This window comes from Fundulus heteroclitus, chromosome 1, assembly GCF_011125445.2.
Source record: "Fundulus heteroclitus isolate FHET01 chromosome 1, MU-UCD_Fhet_4.1, whole genome shotgun sequence".
Lineage (NCBI taxonomy): Eukaryota > Metazoa > Chordata > Actinopteri > Cyprinodontiformes > Fundulidae > Fundulus > Fundulus heteroclitus.
Genome location: NC_046361.1, coordinates 19,356,247 through 19,374,181, shown reverse-complemented (window position 1 = coordinate 19,374,181; position 17,935 = coordinate 19,356,247). Strand labels below are relative to the sequence as shown.

Here is a 17,935-nt window from a genome sequence, read left to right as displayed (position 1 = left end):
AGTGTAACAGCTTAAATAGAAGAGCACTGGTGTAATAAATGGAGCTTGGCGTGACCCAAGGGGACCTTCGTGCATCATAGCAGTTTAGCTGAATAAGATCCCCTGAATGCCACAGAGGGATTGCTGCAGCTGTAATCCGATAGCCCCTTTTTTCTGTATAACTTAAGCTTATGAATGCTCACACTATACAGTTCCTTTTTTTGGGGGTGGGTTTCCTCTTCAGTGTTAACGTCTTAACTGCTTCCCTCCAGATGTCTGCATGGTATTTGAGGTGTTGGGACATCACTTGTTGAAGTGGATTATAAAATCAAATTACCAAGGGCTGCCCCTGGCTTGTGTGAAGAGCATCATTAGACAGGTAACACGAGAGCCTCACTCTAAACCTTTTTAAAGCTGATGAGTCACCGTGAAGGCTCAGCATTGCAGCCACAGGCTGTGTGAAGGGTGAAAACCAGTCAGGGCAGGACATGTTGTGATAACCGAGCGCATGAACTGTAAAACACTCGTCATCTAATATGGCCATGACAAAAAAAAAAAGAATAGGAAGAGATCTTTGCCATAATGTTAAAAGTGACTTATTCAATCAGCATGTATAAGATTTTTAAATGCTAACTTTTGATAATGAAAGTGGAGACTATTTGTTGTAAAAGCAGCATTTTATAACATAGTTTTAGGTGTGTCCAGATCAAGATATTTTTATTCTAAATGGATACTAGTTGTTTCAGATAAAGATTTTGCCGATAGTGAAAATCTGAATCCTGTGGGTCTTTTTTTTTTTTTTTCTTTCTTTTTTACGAGATGGATTAGCCCATAGTGCTGTGCCATTATGGTCGAAAAATATAATCTCTGGTTTTATTATACCAAATACGATTTAATAATTGTTTTCCGTCCTTTTCATTTCACAAAAGAAATTAGAGTATTTTAAAAATTGCTTTTATGTCAAGCATTTTGTCTGGGAGTTGATCTGAATTCAAAATGCAGTTAAATACAAGCTGTGAAGCAATGTTGTAAAACGATGCCGGCCCTGCTGTTGTAAACAATGAAAATATAATGATAGCTGCTAGTGGTATTAAACAATGAGCTAATAACAGGCTTCACTCGTGTAACTTCAAACTAACTTATCTTAATAAGAAAGTAAATGAGTAAATTAAAGTGTTTTGTATTGTGCCAGTAAAAGTTTCCTCTGCACGATATTTTGACAATATATCTTCCCAAACATATATTCAGCATTTTATACTATCTTCTTTATTGAAGCACAATGAGTGAACTGGCAAAATAATATCCTCATTTTTTAAAACTTGTAAATTGGAATTGATTATTTAATTGATTTAACGCCCAGCCCTACTAGTCCATATGACAAGATGGACTACATACAATAATTAGTGCCGTGTAAATGATTGTCACCTCATTAGCTTAATGGCAATTTTAAGTGCTTGAAACGACCCTACTAGCTTATTTGTAGCAACTGTTTATTTGGCGCTGTGCTGTCAGAGCGGTTCATCATTCATTAGCAACTGAAGCTTGGGGATAAAACAACCCTGTATTTTAATCCCTAGGTTGTCATTCGTATCATTTTTTTTTTTTTATTTATTTATTTTTTTTTTTTTTTTGCATTACATGCATTATCACATAAAGTGGCAATACATTTTATTTTATCATCCGTTTAGCGTCTTCTCAACTGCTTGCTTATCTTCTCTGCAGTATGAGAGTAACTAGTAGAAAAATTATTCAATATTTACCCTTTTAAGACGAGAGTAATAATATGTTGCCCTTTTTTTCCAACTTAAATGCTCCCTCTCAAACCCCATGAATTGAGGAATCTGATCAGAATCTAAATCAAACCTATGGTAAAACCATGCATAAATATGTATTTTTTTATTATTACATTTAGCCTATTGTGCTAAAGTATGATGAAATATTTGCTGATTACTGCTGTGCCTCAGTGTATGAACCCCTAACATCTGACTGATTAACCTGCATAGAAACTCTGCTGCAGACTGCTTTACGAACAAAATTCTTGCTACAAGTAGATCAGTTGGTGATTTTGATTTGTAAGCTGAAGAGATAAAATAAATTCATGTCTTTAACACATTTCCATGAAGTAAAATATTGATTAAATAATTAGGTGTAATGTTACAGAAGAATGACTTGATCCTTTAGTTATTTTTAATAAGAGATTAACTATCAATCAGTCATGCATCTCAAGTTTTATTAAAATGTTCACCTATATAAAATACAATTTTGGCACTTTTTAACTTATTGAATTGTGGCTAATTTGGCGCTCCATACAGGATGTGACCCAAATTGTTTGTATTTTAGGCTTCTGCTTGTGTGGCACAGTTTTAGATCTGAGCTCAAAATGTCATGGGTAGAAACTTTTGAGGTTCTGCAGCATCTTCATTATCTTCACTGCGTTCACAGCTGCTCACCTCCAGCTCAGATCTTGTGTGCTGCAGAGAGGAAGCGCCTGCTAATCTGTCGATCTAGAGCAAGTCACGAATACACTGCAGTCATTAACGTTTCCCTACTAGATATTTTCCTCTCTGCCTGTAGCGTACCAAGTATTATATACTTTATTTGAGCTGCTTAATAAGCTTAAAGTCAAAAGCTGTTGGAGGACAAACCATTTTGTGGGATTGGGTAGATGAACAAAAAAGGTTTTATGTAACTTAAACATCAAGCCTATATTGTTCTTTTTTGAAAACATATACCTGCCCATTATTTCATACTAGGAGGGCCCAGTTTATGGGACAACTGACCCGGTTGTCCCACCCGTTGGCGGCCGTGCCTGAAGGTGATGACAGGCCTTTTCATCTAGCTCAGGTAGTGCTGTGTCGCTGCATAATGTGTCGAGGTTAGAGCATAGCTGGGCTCCAGCAAAGGCAAAAAAACAATATTCTTGACCACAGGGATGGTGTGGTCATTCAGAACCATAAACCGTTACTTGTTTTTAATTGTCAAATTTAGCAGAAACACTATTTTGATGCACTTTTATATTTTAAACAATCCAGGGCTGCATAATATATCAGGATTTTAAAAATATTGTTTTTTTTTTTTTTTCCCCCTAAGAGATTTTTTTTCCCCCATATTATATTAAGGTGGTCTATGTTGCATTTGAATTATACTTCTGTGTATTCCAGAAGGTTATCTTTTAGCCATTTCTCACATTTGGCTACAGCTGTTTGTTAAAAAATATGCCTTTGAGACATTTGAGATAAAGCTTTGATTCAGCAATACCTTTCTTATAACTGCTTTTTCAACAGATAAACATCTATTGAGATAAATGTCGTATATCGGCATTCAGCCTAAAAATATCGATATATTATATTTGGTCCATTTTGGTTATGTGAGGGCGTCAGAATGATTGACATGTGAGACAACCAATAGATAAGGCGATACCAGCGGAACGTGAGGGACTGAGGGGGGCGAGAGCAGAACAAAACTCTGACCAATCCCTGCCATGAGATCAGCAGAGATGGTTTTTAAAGTCCTGCAGCTCTCTCAGAGATCTAATTTTTTAACCTCCCTTTTCTGAATACATAATGTATTGACTGACTTTCAGGATGGAAGGACCCAGGATAAAAAAAAAAAGTTTCTAAACAGAATTACCAACTATAGCTTTAATTCTGAGCTGGGAGTCGGTAGGATTCATTTTTCTTTTTTGAAGGGGCGCAGAAGGCCAACTAATGACTTTAAGAGGAAAAAAAGAAAAGAAATGTAATTACTGCACTCTCAACATGACTACATTTATTGCAGTTTAAACGACAAAAAAAAAACAAAGTTTTGGGAAAATAAAATCCAGACAATATCAAGTGAGTATTGTCGCTCCACGCTAATCCAAGAAATACCCAAATTGCTAATTTTGCAACTAACAAATAAACTGCTATAGTTTTCTGCAGGACTGAAATCTATAGCTTTTTTTCACCAGAAGACACTATTCTTCTCCACTTCTCCTTAATAAAACGGTCAATCTCTTGACATCTAAATTTGAAGGAAGTTTGGTGGTTTTGCACGCTGCTTTACACACCAGGACTGTCCCATCGCATTACTATTCGGTTCCTCTTCTAATGTTAGTGACGTTAGCAGCTAAGGGCCATTGCTTCCCCCACTGGTCAGTCATGGAAATTGATCGCTGCCGTTCTGTAAAAATTACAAACCGGTCACTGTGATGTCTAGACCAGTCAAATTTACCCACCACTTCAGATATTTACTTCTATTTGTCCATTGATGGGTGCAAACCCCAACACCCCTGACTTTCTGCATTAAACTGGTTCCAAACCAACAGGAGGTTAGAAACACAGACTGGCACACTTCGTCGCAAAATAAGCTTAGAGCTTTTACAGCTCATCTGACCAAAAAAAAGGCTGAGAAGCAAGGAACGAAGCAAGTGGAGCGCAGGCAGCTGCTCCCATGCTGAATATTCAAACATGCTAAGATCTGAACTTTAGATATCGCTTGGGATCAGATGACATCTCCGTTTTGTTTACTTTTGCCTTGAGTTGCACTTATCCAACACCTATTAAATGTTTATACCATACTGAATAGTGTATACAACAGAAACCACCATTAAAGACTGAGAAAACATTAAAAATGCTATTTGTCTTCTTTGGAAATGAAAAAACCTGGTGAGGACTTTTTTTTTTCTGTATTTGGATCAGGACTTGTTTTTCTGTCAGTGTAGAAACGCGAGAGTAATGGTTTCAGAAATACAGGGAAATAAGTTGTCTCTGACCAACTTTTAAATGTGTCTAGTAGGAACACGTGACAATGACGTAAATGTAAGTAATAGCCTGTAACATTTGCAGGTGAAATCACCGTTTTGCTCTGGTTTATTTTGAAGGTTCTTCAAGGTCTGGACTACCTGCACACAAAGTGTCAGATTATCCACACGGATATAAAACCAGAGAACATCCTGATGAGCGTCGATGAGCCCTATGTCCGAAAGCTTGCAGCTGAAGCTACAGAGTGGCAGCGGGCCGGGGCGCCTCCTCCCTCCGGCTCAGCAAGTATGACCTGACACACATAGAATAAAAACCTAAATGTTTAAGCAAAAGCCGCTAAGAATTCATTCTCATTGATTGCTATCTTTGCAGTAAGCACAGCGCCAGCCCCAAAACAGGTACACATCTTTTATTATTCGGCGCATGAATCTACCTCCTCCATTTACTTCTAAAACAAAAATGGAACTTTAGGGGTCTCATTTTTATTTTCCTCTGTTTCTGTCAGACTGTGAAAATGTCCAAGAACAAAAAGAAGAAGTTAAAAAAGAAACAGAAGCGTCAGGCTGAGCTGCTGGAAAAGTGCATAATGGACCTGGAGAAGATGGAGAAGACCACAGAGACGCGGGAGGAGGAGGACGACGACGAAGATAAGGACCCACAGTCTCCCAAGGGACGAGCCTGTGCGCCTCTCAGGCACATGTCCCTTCAGGAGTTCATAAACGATGACTCAGCAGGTAAGAAGCCAACTAGGGCTGAACAATTAATCGCATTTTCAATATAATCGTGATTTAAAAAAAAATGCAATTTCCAAATCGCAGAGGTCTGCAATTTTTGGCTATGTAACAATTAGGGAATTAGACACATCCATTAGGTGTTGGTAAAATGTTTGAAGTGGGTTTGCCTCCACATGGAAGGGAAGACAGTTGCAGCAGTGAGATAATCTAATTTTATTACTTGTTTTAGAGTTTATATAATCATACATAGCATTAAGTACAGGTCAATCAGTTTAATACATAGACTTGCTTGTTGGTTTCACATTATGTTCAACAAGGATTGATGTCCAATTAAATTAAAAGCTGTTCTCTTGAATAATATTCTGATCAATAGAAACATTAAAAGTTCATATTTAAAATAGTCCTTGTTTACAAACATCTTTATTTAGAGGCCATTTTTGTTGCTTGTGGTTAATGCAGAGAAAAGTCAAAATTGCAATTTTGATTGAAATATATTGTAGGCAGAACTCAATCATTTCTGCTCCGAGTTTAGATGTTGTGGGTCTTTTAGCAACTAATCCACATGGCGAGGAAACAAATTGATTTGTTGTTTGTATATATTTTAAAACACATGATAAATTAAAATGGGAAAAAAAATTGCATTAAATGGCAATAATAAGAAAAAGAATCGCAATTAGATTATTTTCCTAAATCGTTCAGCCCTAAAGCCAACATCTCTCAACATGTTTGTACGTTTATGAACAGAAAGGAACATGCTAGTCCAAACCCAGGTATCACAGCTAGATATGCGGGCCTCTAGAACGCTACAATGGCTAAAAACTAATGAAGTCATTTTAAAGTAATCCTCTCTTCAATAAACCGTCAGAGTGGAGCGCGACTCCAGATAACAGAGTGGGACCAGACGAGCTGTCGGAGGCCAACTGTAATGGCCATGCAGACGCGGAGGAGAGGCAGTCCAGCTGTACAAATGAAGACCAACACAATGGGAACGGAGAGCCGCCAGAGGAGCAGCATCAAGAGTCCCCAGTCCACCCACTGTGCAACGGCGTGGAGTCTACAGATTTCAACGAGCTGTACTGTGAGCTGGACGGCAGAGGGGCTCGCAGCAGCGGAGTGACTGAGAGGGGCCTTCCTGCAGGGCTGGAGGAGGGGGAACTCGAACAAAGCATTTTACAAGAGGAGGATGAGGAGGACGAGGAGTGCCGGTACAGAATCCAGGAAGGCCTGAGAAACGGTCAGTCAGATACGAGTACATCTGCTGCGGGGCCTTTAAGTTTGTGTGTTCTGCAAGTTAGAACTTTGAAGTATTGATTAAAAAAAATAAATAAATCGATTGATGTCTCTGTGCTTCCCTGTGTGCTCCGATATAGACAAGTTAACAGCAGGATCCCTGTTGGTTAACCCTCTTGAGCCAGGTAATGCAGAGAGGATCAAGGTCAAGATTGCAGACCTGGGAAATGCTTGCTGGGTGGTGAGTAGCTAATAATCATAGGGATTTCCTGATTACGGATGACATCTCGTTGCAAAGGACACATACAAGGTCATCTAAACGCACAGTTTAATCTGTATACCAAAATAAATGTTTTAGTGGTCTAGATTTTCCTTTTTAATATAAATGGACCTTAGAAGAGACCGTCCTGCATAGATGTGTAATTCCTGTTAAGATCACAACATTTTGTCTTTGTGAAAGCAACAAATGTTTTGTAATCGATTTTTACTGACTTGACAGACGTTTTTAAGGCTTTGTTTCTTTATTTTCTTCCAGCATAAGCACTTTACAGAAGACATCCAGACACGACAGTACCGGTCTTTAGAGGTGCTCATTGGTGCAGGATATAGTACACCAGCCGACATATGGAGCACAGCCTGCATGGTGAGAGGCTGCAATGATTACCTCTTTAATGCATTTGTAGTGTGACGTTTGAGATGTGGTTCACCTTTTTTCTTTACCTGGGTAACGAAGTGGAACATCTGCTGCTCATCAGTGCTGGACGATAATTCAATAACAATATATATTGATCGATAGACAAAAAAAAGGGTAAATAAAAAGTTCTATAGAACAGTTTTTTCCTTCCTTTTGCATTCTAGCCTATCATGTAGGTTAATATTACAGTCAGTCTCCAAGCTCCGCCCCTTTCAAAGAGTTCAGAGAGCACATGCTCTTTTTTTCTTTTTTAAAAACTTGTAGTTTTGGTAAAAAGTTGGTTGAATAAAGGGTTGAGTTTGAATTCAGTGTTTGTGTTCTTTATCTAAAAACAGGTTGCTAAGTAACTGCATAAAACGGCCAGGGGTGCACTTAAAATATATGTTTTGAATTTGTTGATAATTATTGATATCAATCAATATGATTTCTATTTTATCCATATGCTTTTTTTTCTATATCGTCCAGCCCTACTGCTCATGATATATTTTGCATAGATTTCTCAAATTTATAAATCTCTGATCCTAAATATGCGTTTCTGTTAAGCTCTTTTAAAGAATGAGGAAATCTAGTTGACATATATAAGTGTAAGTCATTCAAAAAGGATAAAAGAATGCTCTGCTATATTATTATATTATTATAGCTATTGGGGCCTGTGGTTTTAGTTTTAACATTCACGTTTTGATGGTACAACAAGTCATAAAATGTATAATAATGTTGATAATTCTTTCAACATGCGGTTAGCTGCTTGTCTATCAGCAATTATCATAAAGATAATTGCTGATAATTTTAAAGGCAGACTTTGTAAAACACCTCTGGGTATTTTTTTAAGTACCAACCATTTAAACAATGTGTTCACAGTTGTGTTCAAATCATTAAGCTACAATGGTTTTCTTTCTATTTACACGTTGGATTTCTTAATAATTTTGTAGCTAACAGTTGTTTTATTTAGTTGTTAAGACTAGGGAGTCCTTTTATAAAGAAAAAAGCAATACTAGTGTAATCACTTTTTATTATGAAAATAAGTTTATATTTGGATCAGGATAATATTTTCATCTTGTATGTTTGCGATTCTTTCTCTTGCTCAGGCCTTTGAGCTCGCCACTGGCGACTATCTGTTTGAACCTCATTCTGGTGAAGATTATTCCAGGGATGAAGGTATTGTTGCAGCTTTCTCTTCCTCCTTTTTTATTCCCTTTTAACTGTGGACCATCACCGCTACAGCTGCTTTATCTGATTGCACTTTTAAAGCCTGCATCACTGTTGAGACGTTTTGTGCTTATAGAAGATTGTGCTTCTCCAAAAAAAACCTTTAAAGCGTTAAAGTTTTTTAGCTCTGATTTGTTTGCTAATGTAAATTATTTGAATACCTGCCCATTTTATTAACTGTCTTCATTTTGACTGAAATTATTGTACAGTATTTTGTGGTGCACTTTGCACAGATATTTAGTGTTACTAGTCAAACAAGAGTTAATTTTGTGAATTATTGATGTTACGGAGGAACCTTCCTGAGTTTATTTCCCAACTTCTCAAACGCTTTTAATCTACCTGGAAATGGGGCACGTCTCTTTACCATCTCCATGTTGTCGTCACTCCTTCGCCATGTTTCCTTCACGTCTTTGGCACTGTCTGCATGCGAGTGTCTGTTTGTTGCTTTGCTTCAACTTCCTGTGCTGAAGGGATTCTGCTCTGAAATGTCGGGCATGTGGCGGCGCTTAGGCAGCTGTGGAAGAGCTTTTTCACTCGCAGCACATTAAACATTTATCCACCTGGCTGTTTATCACAGCTTTGTTTGTTGTCTGACTGGTATTTTTTTTTTTGTTGTATCATGTTGAGTTTCATTCATCCTTTTTGTCATATTCCATCATTTAATTTCCACTGTCTCCTAAAGCTTTAAATATTTTACAATATTTTAGTCTTTCCATATGTTTGCTTGTCATTAACCAGTCCATCATCATCATCCATTGTTCCTCTCCCTCTCCCATCAAAACTGTTTCACCATGACCTCCCGTTCTTCTCCCTGCTCCTGTGACGTGCCTCATTTCCAGACCACCTCGCTCTCATGATTGAGTTGCTTGGTAAAATCCCTCGTCACTATGCGCTGAGTGGGAAATACTCGCAGGAATACTTCACCAAGAGAGGTACGCCACCCCTCTGTCTGTGGCTCACTCTGGGAAAAGTGGCGGTGGAGACGAAAGGAGAGAGGTTCTGACAGCACTCTTATATACAGGGGCATAATATCATAAATATTTCAATGACGAAATATTTCCTTTAAAAACAATAAAGAAACAACGAATTTCTGTCCAAATATGACAATAGACATTCAAAAAATAAAACCAATTTGTCGTACTTACTAAAAGCAGATATACTTAATTACAGACTAGCCTCTGAAAGTTAATGCCCTCTGGGTTAGTTCATCATGTCCTACCCACACGTTGCAATTTCATCCTCTCATTTCCATAATTTTACCTGTAAACAAAAATAAACTGCAAAGCAACTGGTTTAACTTCATTAATGGGAGTAAGTCAGTGGTGTCCAAACCTTTTATCATGTGAACCAAAATGGTCAAGTCAAAAGTACTTGTGGGCCAAAATATATATATATATATATATATATATATATATATATATATATATATATATATATATATATATATATATATATATATATATATATATATATATATATATATATAATATAAACAAAACAAAACAAAAATTTCAAAAATATTTTCCTCATTTTACTTAGCACCTAAACAAGCATGCAATATTTTAAACATAAAGTTGACTTTTTTGTAGGAAAGGGATGAATAAATCATTGAAAATTCAAAACTTAAAAAGGATTTTGCATGTTGGCTTTACTAAAAATGGGGAATTCGGGCGGGGGGGGGGGGCATTAATCTATTCTCAGCAGTTAGAATGGGTTTAGGTCACTTTCTTTGAAAATGCTTGCTGTATTTAGCCAAGCTTAATAAATTAATTGAAAGCAGATTTTGTCATATATAATAAGCAAACATTTTCTTAATGTGAACTATAAGGAAGCTTTAAAATTACTTCAATTTGTCAATTGTTGAAGCAGGAATGTGTTAATGCCCACAGTACAGCACTTCCAGTTCTTCCATTTCTTAAATACTGTGTGGAAGTAGGATGACTAAACCTAAGTTTGCCAGGATCCAAATGACCAATCCGGCATTAAAAACTCTGAGTAGCAAAAAAATAAACGTTGGCGAGGTCTTGAACCGTCTGGTGGTTTAATCAGCTCTCATCCTACAACTTTGATGTGCTGTCAGTCCGACTCTTACTCCTTCAACCCTTCAGCCACACACCCAGAGTGGGCCTGACTGAGATACACTCTGATCATGTGTTGTCTTCTTCCTTTTCTGCTACCACTGATGTGTAGACCATATAGCGCTGATCATTGAGCTGCTGGGGACTGTCCCACGCAAACTCATAATGACTGGCAAATATTCCAAGGATTTTTTCACCAAGAAAGGTAAAAGGAAAGCGTCATAATTCGATTGCCCTTTTCTTCATCAAATGTTCTCAGTGATACCATTTTTATATTCAATAAATAGTTTTGGTAATGGGTAAAAAGGAAAGTTTATAACTACAGAAAATGGTGTAACAATACATCGAGCCTCATCAATGTATTGATTTAATGATTAACAATCCAGTTACATTGATGCACCTTTATTTTGAAATCCAGGCCTAAAACTACAGTGAACAGGCGATTTATTATCTTAAAATTAGAGTAATGCTGTTTTTGATGTAAACAGTGGATACATGTAACAGATTAGAAAGTAAATGTGTGTGTATATATATATATATATATATATATATATATATATATATATATATATATATATATATATATATATATATATATATATATATATATATATATATATATCTATATATATATATATATATATATATATATATAAATAAATAAAAAAAAAAATATCGTAGATGGGCAGATGATATATCGATCACATTGATCGAAACTCGTGACAGGCTTTGTGATACAATATCGGAAAATATCATCCAAACCAATGGATATAACATTGTACCCTGATAAAGCTGCTGATTCACACCCCTAATTAACGGTAGCGCAGGGGTTTGTGTGCACAATCCACAAATTCCTGTCAACATTTAAAACCATGTTCCTGTCAGCCTACTTTCAATAAAGGCCACTATTGCCACAAAATAATAAAAAACTAAAAACAATTGAATGTTGTTGACATAGAAAAATCTCAAAAGCATGGTTTGTGTTTTGGGGTTATTGTCCTTTTTAAGAAAGCAAACCTCCACCCCAGTCTCAAGTGTTTTGCTGCCTCTAACGGTAAACCTGTTACTGTTAGAGGCAACAAAATACATTTTTTCTCCTCGCAATTCATGACGAGTAATGTGCTCTGATTACTTCACTGACCTCATTTTATTGGAGTATTTTTTTTAAGAGCGGCAGGGACATTAATCTGTGTTCTAAATATTAGAGGGAAAACATTATTCCTCACACATTGTATAATACATTGGGGCTACAGATCATATTTTATAAAAAAAAAGTGTTTATGCAATTAACTGATCAAAATAAACTGTCTACAATGGTTTATAATAAAGATTTGCACGTAAAGCAAACCAAACAGGAGTAATATTACAGGTTTGCTTCTAAATATTCTCCTTTTACTGCATGCCAGTTTAGTTGGAAGACCAATTTCAGAATATAACGTTAATAACGCTTCATGACATGCTCACAGTAACCCACAGGATTTTATTTGTAGGATATTTTCAAAATTATGTAGTTTTCCTCCACTTTGCAGTTACGTGCTACATTCAACTATAGATAAAATAAAACACAAAATCAGAATAAAATTGCCGAACGTTTTTGGTTTTAACATGACAAAATGTAAGTTTGCAAATTTGCAAATGCATCCCTTTTTTAATAGCAACCTTACATGTCTCTGATGCAGCGTGTCTGTGTTTGGTTTGTCTGCAGGTGATTTAAAACACATCACCAAGTTGAAGCCGTGGGGCCTGCTGGAGGTGTTGGTGGAGAAATATGAGTGGCCCCACGAGGAAGCAGAGTGCTTCTCTGACTTCCTTCTTCCCATGCTGGAGCTGGTCCCAGAGAAAAGAGCCACGGCTGCAGAGTGCTTGCGCCACCCCTGGCTCGCCCTCTAGTGGACATGTCCAGGCGTTGCACCTCCCTTCCCTCCCACTTCCTTAAGAGACTGCAACAGATCACTTTCCACTTTGGGCATATCAGATTTAATATTTATTTCTCTTTTTTTTGTTTAATTGTTTTGGATTTCTTGTGCTCTTGTTGAGCTGTTGCTTCTGTGTACATTTGCTTTGTATTTTTCTTTTTCCGTTCTCCCTTTCGGTGTTGCGTCAGGAATCCAGTGAGTTTATTATTTGATGTTCTCTGTTTCACCCACCAATCCAGAAGCAAAACTCATTGTTCTGCTAGCGAATCATCCTTGTTTGTTTTCACTCCTGCACTAAAACTCAAACTAAGGATATGTAGCCTTTCGTTTCTTTTTCCTTTAAAAAGGACTTCTTATACGTTCTCATCCATTTTCATTAGTGCTGTGTTTTTTTTTTTCTATTGTTTTATCTTATATCTCGCATGTAGGGGTATACAGCTTGTATTTGTAAAGTAGGTTGAGGAAGTTGCACACTGGGCTGACATTTACACTGACTGTGGTAACATTCATTTAATTTCTAAGGTTCTCTAAAGTCTTTCTGACACTGTCCTTAAGTAGGTCATATTTAGCCATAATAAATCTAATGTCACCTGGGATTTGGAAGGTAGCTCATAAAAAATGAGTTTGTTTGTACTCATGGGAGGCTGGTATTCTCATACACATTACAATTCAGGTTTTGTGGGATCAGAGGTTTCAGTTCTAACAAAAGCCCAATTTAAAGGAGGCGGGGGAAAAATAAAAAAAGAAAATAAACTGTATATATCTGTACCAAAGAGTTTGCCTTTATGTATATTACAGTTATGTACAGTTTTTAACAAATCTTATATCTTAGCTAAAAGGATTTAGCTGGGTAGCTGTGTTTTATTGAAGCGTATGGAAGACGTGTTTGAGCTCAGTTGTATGTATGGCCAACTGTTGCGTAATGTACCCTGTTTTTAACTATAGAGTCGGTGAGATCTGATGTTATGTGACGGTGTAGCGAACCAATCATATCAAACTAAGCTATGTTATCTGCTGATACCTAAAGGTAAAAACGTACAATTTACATTAGCGTCACATTCAAGAACATAGACTTTGTGTGAGTTGTGAACGACAAATCTGTACAACACACCATTCAATAAAAACAGATCTTCTGAAAGTACAGAATGACTGTGTACAAGTGTTTATTTGGTGACAGAATAAAGAAAATGACAGCTTAACAACACTAAATGACTTTGAAGAGAAAAAGAACTGTTGGATTTTTCTCCATGAAACTGGGATCTTCATTCTTCTGTCCTGAATATCCATGTGTTCATGAGTTGTCTGTAAAAGAAAAAGTGCTATTAAAAAAACAACCTTTAATGACTTTTTACCAGCTCTGATAAAGGTAAGAATAGTAATAAAATGCATTTTTTGTCGTATATGAAGGAGAAAGATGAATTGTGAACTGGCTAATTGTTTTTAACATTAATAATTTTCAACATGTTAAAACTGAGAAACTAAGCAATTTCTTTGAAGGCAAAAAAAGGAATATTTAGCCGTTTTGGTCATTACTTCCTAAGATTTCTTTCACTCAAGCAGTTCAGTGTCCTTTTGTCACAATTCTTTTCAGGACTTTCCAATAAATGTATAATGTTAAACTTGTTTTGTTTAGCTGCCGTCCTTTCTTAAAATAAGTGGATCCATCCATTTTCCACACCTGCCTCTTCAACAGTCGATGGATACACCCCCCAATAAGTCATAAAGACAGCCATGTTTGCAACACCCAAGGACATTTAGATGAGCTAATTACCCTAACCTAACACATGTGAGTTTGAACAGCTTGAAGAAGGGAGAGTACCTGGAAAGTAACCATGCATGCACACAGACGACGTATTAACCTCACACTAATGCTGTGCTGCTATTCATATGGATGATGGCAACATGAGTCAAATCTATTTTTTACCCTCCTGGAAATCATTTGTCGTTTTGCCTTGTAAAGTAACATGGTCATATTTGGTTAATTAGAATATGCATTTGTAATAGGCTTGTTTGTTTGTCAGATTAAAAGTACCTTTTGTAAAGAAAACAACCTTTAAGCTGGTATGAAACATAGTTTTCATCAAGCTCCCATTTCTGCATGAAAAATGTTGCTATTTTTATTGGCCTGATGCAATATTATCTTAAATGCTGTGTTTTTATTAGCTGGAGGTGAAAAAGAAAAACAGAAATAAAGCTCTAAAAAAATTGTTAATTTGTATAATTTGTTTCCTTTAGTGAATTGAGGTATTGAAATAAGTTAACTTTTCAATAATATTCAGATTTATTGAATATAACTAGATGAGTTTTTTTTTTTAATATAATGTTTTAGCAGGAGTTGCTCTTAAACATGGATATCAGTAATGCTTTTATTGTCGTTTATTAGCTTGTCAACTGATAAAATGGATGTCCTTTCTCTTTTTGTTTTAGAGCTTAGAGCTTTTAATGGCATTTTGCTCTGTATAATAGTGCAATTCTGAACAAGTTTGCTCTTATCTTCGTAACATGGCTTTTGTTTTAAAGTGGCTCTCTGTACAGTAAAATATTGCAGCAAGACAGATATTGAATGCATGTTATGTTCTCACGAGATGCATTTCAAATTTATTCATAAGAATCCCTTTCTTTGCAACACACCTAAGAAACTACAAACTGTACTTCATTGCACAATTCCTTAAATCATATAACTTCTCTGTTTAATGTTATGAATGAGTATAGATCTTCAAGAACCTCGTTGGTCCCTGTTCCTGAGCTAATCAAAATGAGTTGTTTACATTTTAACACATTGTTCACTTTTAAATGTTCTGAAATATTTTGAATAACTTGTGAAAAACCAATCACCAGCAAAGTGTTTTTTTTTGCTGACTGCCTTGATTGGTTTATGCGAGTAAAACCAGCACACACTGAACAACGCTTTATTGATTGGTCTAAATGAAAGACATTTATTTTTAATGCAGTCATGCCCCCTTTTCGCAGCCTTACCTGCTCCCTCCACCTCAAAGTTATCCGGCAACAAATTGTCCTGCCGATTTCCGAGAGTGAAGGATAATAGCGCCAGGAGACCAGCATCCAGAATGCTGATGATGGCCAGGATGTAGGCCCAGCGAATGGAGCAGTTTCCCAGAGTGTACTTATCTGTCCTCTGGCCACACATCCTCTTTACCTCCTCTGCGTTCCAGCCATCAGGGTAGATCATGCAGCCCATCGCCATCAAGGCTGCTAAATGAGGGATTCAGAAATGACAAAAAGTTTTCAGTAAAACCCTGAACTGCATAAATTCATCCAAGATCTGTTTTATATATTTCTGAATATTAAGTCCCCATCCTCTTGTAAATGTTGCATTTGCAGTTCTTTTCCCATTCTCTTTTGTGCAGCTATTCTAAAAAATACTTTTATTTTGATATTGCCAATTTTCATTACTATGGTCAGCTTGTTGTGCAGTTTAATGTCAGTTAACAGCTCACCAACACCTTCTCTTGTTACATGCAACCAAATCCCCCTCCAGAGGTGCCAGAGTCTGTTCTGACACCAGAAACCATGCTGACTTCCTCAGTGAAGAACAGCACACCAACACACGCTTCACACTTGAAACCAGAGAGGTGTGATGTTGGCTGATGAAACAATGACTTTATCGGCTCACACAAGCACACAGCTGAGTTTCAGGGCTTAGATAGAGGAAAGCACAGGGGTGTGACCCTTGTCCTCCAGACAGTACTCAGTTCTTTGGCTTTTCCTGCTTTTTCAGCTTTTTTGATGCACAGTTCTTGTACCCAAAAGCAAACTACTGTACAATATGTGCTTTAAAATAAGAAAATTAAACAACTAGAAGACAAATAGAAGGCATTTAACAAAGACTAAAGAATATATCTAAAGCTTACCAACAGTATGGGAATTTCCTGTCTTTATGAAACAAAAAACTTAAACAAGCCCTGAAATAAAACCAATAAGAGACACCACCCTTTAGTTTAACCTTTAATATAAACTACAGTAAAGACTTACAACTCATAAATCTAGGAATGACCTGAGTGAAGATAAAATATTTATCTCTGACAAAATGTCTTTGGGATTTTTTAACAGTTTTAACTAAAGAAATGGAAACAGATCAATATGTTTCTAACAGGTTGCTTATAGCAAAGCACCAAAATTCTATTTTCCCAGAAACAAGTTATTTACTCCAACCATGTTCTATTTAGGCTTATTGGTTTTTAAGAAAAAGAAGAGCAAGTTGACATGAGATGGCACCTATCTACCTCCTGTGTTGCTATCACATAATCTGATACAAATATCCCATAACCTGTCTCTGTTAAATACCCAAAGCAGCAAAATGGCCACTAAGGAATAAATGGAGTGGTCTGACCTGTGACAGGTTAATTAACGTCTAAATAACGCAAACAAAAAGAAATTTGTTCAATAAATAAATGAAAACGCAACTGAAAGCTGAAAGACATGCAAAGAAAATATTGTGTCTTCTTACAGAAAGTCTGTCTTCTTACAAAAATGAAATGACTCAATAGTTTTGCATATAACATAAATTGTACATCTTTATTATATTGACAAAATCTGCCATCAAAATTTGCTTGGGTGTTTAAAAATGTATCCTGATAACATTAAATAACAATTTAATGAAAGAATATGTAGCGGTTTCCTAATGCAGATTGTATTGTTTTAAGGAAACAATCCCATCTGAAAAGACTAAATGTAAATGTAAATGTAACTGATTGAATTTAAACATTTAAAGCATTGGAGATTGCCTGCAGTTTTGCTGAATAAAATCAACATAGAAAGCAATGAAGATTAAAGAGGCTGACCTGAGGCCAGCTGCATCCATGCACAGATCTTGTAGACGTTCCCTGCATTGCAGAAGAAGAACAAGCTGAAGGCCACCATCGTACCCACGATTAGGAGCATGGAAGTCCCAACAAAGAACATGGCTGTCCTGAAAGCCGGCGAGGGGATCGAGTTGAAGTCGAAAACGCTGCCCTTACAGGTGAGCTCCGAGGTGAGCGCATTGCCAATGCAGTAGTGGAAAAGGCCGAAGTATCCGGCCTGGGGCGTGTTGACACTGTCCCCAATCCAGTAGGGCTGGATGAAGACCACCACAGTGATGATGACGAAGCAGATGGTAAACACTGCCCACATGACGCCAATGGCCCGGGAGTTCCTCACATAGTTGGTGTGGTAGATCTTAGCAGCCTCCTGGGCTGGAAGCAGGTCCATGATGAAGGTGATTTTTTATTTTTATTTCAGACAAACTTTAGCAAATACCTGAGTTGTTAAAAAATCTCTTCAGCGGGTGTGGAAAAAGTTACCTTTACAAACAAACAAAACACCATTCCTCTGCTTCAGTTCCTTCCACGATAAA

At 36.8% G+C, this 17,935-nt stretch overlaps 2 protein-coding genes across 3 annotated transcripts in view; one reads left to right on the top strand and one right to left on the bottom strand.

The window, feature by feature from the left end:
- srpk1a (SRSF protein kinase 1a) overlaps positions 1-14,202 on the top strand; it is a 25,893-nt gene extending 11,691 nt beyond the window's left edge. The window contains exons 7-16 of one of the 2 annotated variants that reach the window (XM_036137165.1): positions 252-358; positions 4,841-5,006; positions 5,094-5,119; positions 5,227-5,455; positions 6,321-6,689; positions 6,826-6,926; positions 7,221-7,328; positions 8,465-8,534; positions 10,776-10,868; positions 12,369-14,202. In XM_036137165.1, coding sequence (XP_035993058.1) covers positions 252-358; positions 4,841-5,006; positions 5,094-5,119; positions 5,227-5,455; positions 6,321-6,689; positions 6,826-6,926; positions 7,221-7,328; positions 8,465-8,534; positions 10,776-10,868; positions 12,369-12,553 — 1,454 coding nt within the window. In that variant the 3' untranslated portion in view covers positions 12,554-14,202. Of the gene's footprint in view, positions 1-251; positions 359-4,840; positions 5,007-5,093; positions 5,120-5,226; positions 5,456-6,320; positions 6,690-6,825; positions 6,927-7,220; positions 7,329-8,464; positions 8,535-9,424; positions 9,518-10,775; positions 10,869-12,368 lie in introns of both variants that reach the window. The other variant, XM_012870613.3, reaches the window with a different exon arrangement.
- On the bottom strand, positions 13,577-17,935 carry lhfpl5b (LHFPL tetraspan subfamily member 5b). The gene is made up of 3 exons (XM_036144106.1): positions 17,382-17,935; positions 15,551-15,792; positions 13,577-13,600 (listed from the first exon to the last, which is right to left on the bottom strand). Exons 1-3 carry the CDS (start codon positions 17,788-17,790, stop codon positions 13,577-13,579), a joined length of 675 nt encoding a protein of 224 aa, XP_035999999.1. The 5' UTR covers positions 17,791-17,935.